Below are 6,000 nucleotides of genomic sequence, written 5' to 3' on the forward strand. Positions count from 1 at the left end.
TATAAAAAGGAAATTATTCAGAAAACTAATTAATTAATTTTATGCCATTTTTCAGGTTCTCCAGATGGAAGTCAAAGCACTGAAATGCCTATAGATGTGGGAACTAATCCAACAGATCAGCACTACCCAATATGCCTGATGCCCCAAAAATCAGTGTCTCTGGGAAATCTTGCCGAACTGCCAATTCATTTAATCTATGTTCAAGCTAAAGAATTTTACAGTGACGAGTTGCAAGCTGAGGCTTGCTTTTCAACCTCTTCATTTTTATACTCCTTTACGGTGTTTAGAATGACATTTATTTTAGATATGATTTGAACCTGCTTTCTTTCTTTGATAAGAAATTGAGTTTCAGTAAAACAGATATAGATAAAGGATCGTACAAGCTGTTGTGTCTCAAGGGTACATGTCAATCTTTCCTCCTGTCTAGGGATGAATGTATTGTGTCATCTGCATACCATAACACTATATGGTATATAATATCACTTGCCTTATTGATGGCTATGTTAGGAAACAATATGATGGCAACTATATGTGGAGCCCACCACACTCTAGCATTATAATCAGAACAAGTCTTAGAGCCTGAAATTAGACTCAGTGCACCTGCATGATTGTGGTATTCAGTTAGTGCAATACTAAGCACTCCAAAACATATTGAAATCACTGCCCTTCAGTGTTTCCAACTGATATTATGTCACTTATGGGAAAGGACATCATTTCTCATTGACAGAATTATATGTGAGTGCTACCAGGAAATTAATAGGATTTTAAAACACAGATGTAATGTCCCAATATGACATTTTGTGCTGTGCAAAATGTGCAATACAGATGTTTACCACAGATCTTCTTTTTGGCTAATTTTATACCGCTGTCCTCCAGCCTTTACTTGCCTTCTTTCTTACGTTCCCCCCCCCCCCATAAATTCCAGAAAATGTGACTTTTGTAACACACAAGCATAGGAATGTGAATTACTAGTTAGTAGAAACTCTGCTGCTAAGATCTTTAAGATTAGGTGAAGCACCAGAGGCAGTGGACTAGTCACTTTCAAGCACATGGTCTCTATCTTTTAACTATTTGCATTACATTTGAGTGACCACATACATGGGAAGCAAAGAGAAAAGACTTTATTAATTCTTTTTATTCCTTGTAATAACATCAAAGAAAGAATGAAGTTCGGATATATACCTGTTTATATGTTGACCTTAAACTATTAGTTCTTTACAGATTAAAAGCACAAGTATATCAGGAGGATGATACAAAACAAGAACCTGAGCTAATTTGGGAATAGAATTGTACCATCTATAATTCATTTAGTGTACAGTGTACAAGTGGACAAAGACTTATTTGCAATTCTGGCAAATGTTTAATCTGAAGCTCTTAATTTAGTGCCTCCTGCAAGTCATATCCAAGCAAAAACCATATATATATATATAATATTTTTAAAAGTGCAACATAAGAGTTAAAATTCTATTTGTTCCTATCTTTCTGTGCAGTAATTGCCTTGCTTGTTTGTGATGTAAGCATCCCCTGGATATGTAATTAACATTTCAGAAAGGAATATGGCCACAGATAATGAAATACTTATAAAAGGTGCTGCATTTGTGGAAATCATTGTCCAGTCTTGGCCCAGTTCTGAAAATTTTGAATAAATATCCATCATGGGTCTTTATCACCCAATATTCTTTACCTCACAGCTCTGAAGCACTGAATTGTAGGACCAAATACCTAATGTTTTTTTCTCATTTAGATAAATTAAGCTGCAAGAGAACACAGGCAAATCACTGCATATTTATATACTTAATTTGTGAGTTTTTTTGACTAAGGATTCCTTATCACTTATTGCATCTTAAAATTGTGACAGATAGAACAATAACTCTGTTAACATTTTGTATATATGTGCACTTGTAACTCATTTTGTTTTATATCATACTCCTGAAAATCTTTGTCTTCCTGTATGTTTCAATCAGCAGTTGACATATGGGTTACCTGGACTATTTATTTACTCAGATTATGCTTTGTTTGAATACATTAAACAGATGAAATGTAAGATTTCAATTTCTGTCAATGTCTACTAATATTTTGTTTTGCAATGACAACTTTAATATTCTAAAGTAATGCTTTTTTGGTGTTCATCCTTCTATTGCACTTATACTTTGTGTATCAGTCAAGTGAATGTGCTCTTTGGTTGTCAGATGCTTTGTACAATGCTTTATTTTTATTATAAATGTAAATACAAAGTAATATTTGATAAGCAGAATATAAAAAAGCAGCCTTTGTAAGTTATAATTCAAATGTAACATCTTGCTGTTGATTTCTGTCAATTATTGAGCTCATATTAAAGAAAACAGACAGAGCCTCCAGTCATCTGTACTTGGCATTTGGTGCAGGAATGTGAGATGCAGTCTTACAGTGTTATGGTAATTCATGTGGCATCCCTACTTATCAGGCTATAGCTAAGATTGTGTCTTCTACAGCATATCATTTGTAAATAATTAGTCATAAATTCAGCCTGTTTTATCCATTTGTTTGATCTACAAATTCTTTTTAAGAATATTTCTCAACAGGAACCTACTTTGCAGCTTTTTTAAATGTTTCTTTAAAAATCTGTAACTTTATAATGTAAAGCAAAATTAAAGAAGTGTGTCCAGTTTTCAGACAGTTCCTAATTTGCAGTGTTCTCTGTCCGAACCTGAAGTGTCATGTTTTCTCCTTAATTTGCTAATCCTCAGTTACTAAAAGGTTAAATAGTGTCAGCAAAAGTTTCACTGTGCACGCTCTTCCTGTGTAAATTATAACTGTTACTTGATTTGTGCCCAGATATTTTGGCCTGTTTATACCAGTAAATATTTTCCTTACAATTAATTTAACATATAGAATTACAGAAATTCTAGTCTAACTATATTAATAATTCAATTAATCAGGAGAAATGTACCTCCATAAAATTCATATTGCTCATTCTCTTCGAGTTAGTTCAGAAGTTTTAATGGAATTATTTTAATGCAGAAGACGTCTTCCATTCAGTGAACAAACCTGCCCTCTTCTGACTTTCCCTTCATAGCATGTCACAGAGTCACTGACTAAACCATGTTGCACGGATCACTTTGAATATTTCACTACAACAATGCAATATTATTCAGCAATATCTGAACTTCTTGTCTAATTCATAGAATGATTCTTGAAAATACCCAATGTACTGATTTTGTAATGATACGCCAGTGCTGTTACACTGCTCCGCAGACATTTCACATAAACATGAAAATGCTTGACATCATTACCAAGGAAACGTTGGGAACACCAAACATTTTAATCTTCAGCTTAACTTTTAAAATAATACTTCATTTCTGTAGAATTTGTTGTATCACACAAAAGTTGCACTACTTCACTGAAGACTTGGGGCATTTCATTTCTAAGTCCTCCCTCCCCACCCCCATCCAAAAAAAAGACTGAGATTTTCCTTCTGGTTATAGAACATAGAACATAGAATAGTACAGCACAGTGCAGGCCCTTCGGCCCACAACATTGTGCCGACCTTCAAACTCAGCCTCCCATATAAGCCCCCAACTTAAATTCCTCCATTTACCTGTCTAGTAGTCTCTTAAACTTCACTAGTGTATCTGCCTCCACCACGGACTCAGGCAGTGCATTCCACGCACCAACCACTCTCTGAGTAAAAAACCTTCCTCTAATATCCCCCTTGAACTTCCCACCCCTTACCTTAAAGCCATGTCCTCTTGTATTGAGCAGTGGTGCCCTGGGGTAGAGGCGCTGGCTATCCACTCTATCTATTCCTCTTATTATCTTGTACACCTCTATCATGTCTCCTCTCATCCTCCTTCTCTCCAAAGAGTAAAGACCTAGCTCCCTTAATCTCTGATCATAATGCATACTCTCTAAACCAGGCAGCATCCTGGTAAATCTCCTCTATACCCTTTCCAATGCTTCCACATCCTTCCTATAGTGAGGCGACCAGAACTGGACACAGTACTCCAAGTGTGGCCTAACCAGAGTTTTATAGAGCTGCATAATTACATTGCGACTCTTAAACTCTATCCCTCAACTTATGAAAGCTAACACCCCATAAGCTTTCTTAACTACCCTATCCACCTGTGAGGCAACTTTCAGGGATCTGTGGACATGTACCCCCAGATCCCTCTGCTCCTCCACACTACCAAGTATCCTGCCATTTACTTTGTACTCTGCCTTGGAGTTTGTCCTTCCAAAGTGTACCACCTCACGCTTCTCCGGGTTGAACTCCATCTGCCACTTCTCAGCCCACTTCTGCATCCTATCAATGTTTCTCGGCAATCTTTGACAATCCTCTACACTATCTACAACACCACCAACCCTTGTGTTGTCTGCAAACTTGCCAACCCAGCCTTCTACCCCCACATCCAGGTCGTTAATAAAAATCACGAAAAGTAGAGGTCCCAGAATAGATCCTTGTGGGACACCACTAGTCACAATCCTCCAATCTGAATGTACTCCCTCCACCACCACCCTCTGCCTTCCGCAGGCAAGCCAATTCTGAACCCACCTGGCCAAACTTCCCTGGATCCCATGCCTTCTGACTTTCTGAATAAGCCTACCATGTGGAACCTTGTCAAATGCCTTACTAAAATCCATATAGATCACATCCACTGCACTACCCTCATCTATATGCCTGATCACTTCTTCAAAGAACTCTATCAGGCTTGTTAGACACGATCTGCCCTTCACAAAGCCATGCTGACTGTCCCTGATCAGACCATGATTCTCTAAATGCCCATAGATCCTATCTCTAAAAATCTTTTCCAATAGCTTTCCCACCACAGACGTAAGGCTCACTGGTCTATAATTACCCAGACTATCCCTACTACATTTTTTGAACAAGGGGACAATATTCGCCTCCCTCCAATCCTCCGGTACCATTCCCATGGGCAACGAGGACATAAAGATCCTAGCCAGAGGCTCAGCAATCTCTTCCCTCGCCTCGTGGAGCAGCCTGGGAAATATTCCGTCAGGCCCTGGGGACTTATCTGTCCTAATGTATTTTAACAACTCCAACACCTCCTCTCCCTTAATATCAACATGCTCCAGAACATCAACCTCACTCATATTGTCCTCACCATCACCAAGTTCCCTCTCATTGGTGAATACCGAAGAGAAGTATTCATTGAGGACCTCGCTCACTTCCACAGCCTCCAGGCACATCTTCCCACCTTTATCTCTAATGGGTCCTACCTTCACTCCTGTCATCCTTTTTTTCTTCACATAATTGAAGAATGCCTTGGGGTTTTCCTTTACCCTACTCGCCAAGGCCTTCTCATGCCCCCTTCTTGCTCTTCTCAGCCCCTTCTTAAGCTCCTTTCTTGCTTCCCTATATCCCTCAATAGACCCATCTGACCCTTGCTTCCTAAACCTCATGCATGCTGCCTTCTTCCACTTGACTAGATTTTCCACCTCACTTGTCATGGTTCCTTCACCCTACCATTCTTTATCTTCCTCACCAGGACAAATTTATCCCTAACATCCTGCAAGAGATCTCTAAACATCGACCACATGTCCATAGTACATTTCCCTGCAAAAACATCATCCCAATTCACACCAGCAAGTTCTAGCCTTATAGCCTCATAATTTGCCCTTCCCCAATTAAAAATTTTCCTGTCCTCTCCGATTCTATCCTTTTCCATGATAATGCTAAAGGCCAGGGAGCGGTTGTCACTGTCCCCCAGATGCTCACCCACTGAGAGATCTGTGACCTGACCCGGTTCATTACCTAGTACTAGACCTGGTATGACATTCCCCCTGGTCGGCCTGTCTACATGCTGGGACAGGAAGGGGATTGGTGAAGAATCAGCACTGTAATTAAAATTATTAGTCATGAACACCCATATCTGGTCTGCCTTCAAGATGGAACTTAAAGCACGAGTAATGTGATGTGATGTTTAACTTAAAATGCTTTATGCATAATTTTTTTGATATTCAGATTTTATATGTATATTGTTCACATGTCTGAACTTTATC

General features: G+C 38.8%; 1 protein-coding gene across 6 annotated transcripts in view; it reads left to right on the top strand.

The window, feature by feature from the left end:
- The window catches only part of ralgapa2 (Ral GTPase activating protein catalytic subunit alpha 2), a 538,758-nt gene extending 536,093 nt beyond the window's left edge, over window positions 1–2,665 (top strand). For 3 of the 6 annotated variants that reach the window (XM_063056244.1, XM_063056246.1, XM_063056245.1), the window contains exon 41: window positions 56–2,665. In XM_063056244.1, coding sequence (XP_062912314.1) covers window positions 56–315 — 260 coding nt within the window. In that variant the 3' untranslated portion in view covers window positions 316–2,665. The remainder of the gene's footprint in view (window positions 1–55) is intronic. The other 3 variants (XM_063056247.1, XM_063056249.1, XM_063056248.1) reach the window with 2 other exon arrangements.
- The last annotated feature ends 3,335 nt before the right edge of the window (window positions 2,666–6,000 follow it).

The sequence above is a fragment of the Mobula hypostoma genome, chromosome 8, assembly GCF_963921235.1.
Source record: "Mobula hypostoma chromosome 8, sMobHyp1.1, whole genome shotgun sequence".
In the NCBI taxonomy this organism is placed as follows: domain Eukaryota; kingdom Metazoa; phylum Chordata; class Chondrichthyes; order Myliobatiformes; family Myliobatidae; genus Mobula; species Mobula hypostoma.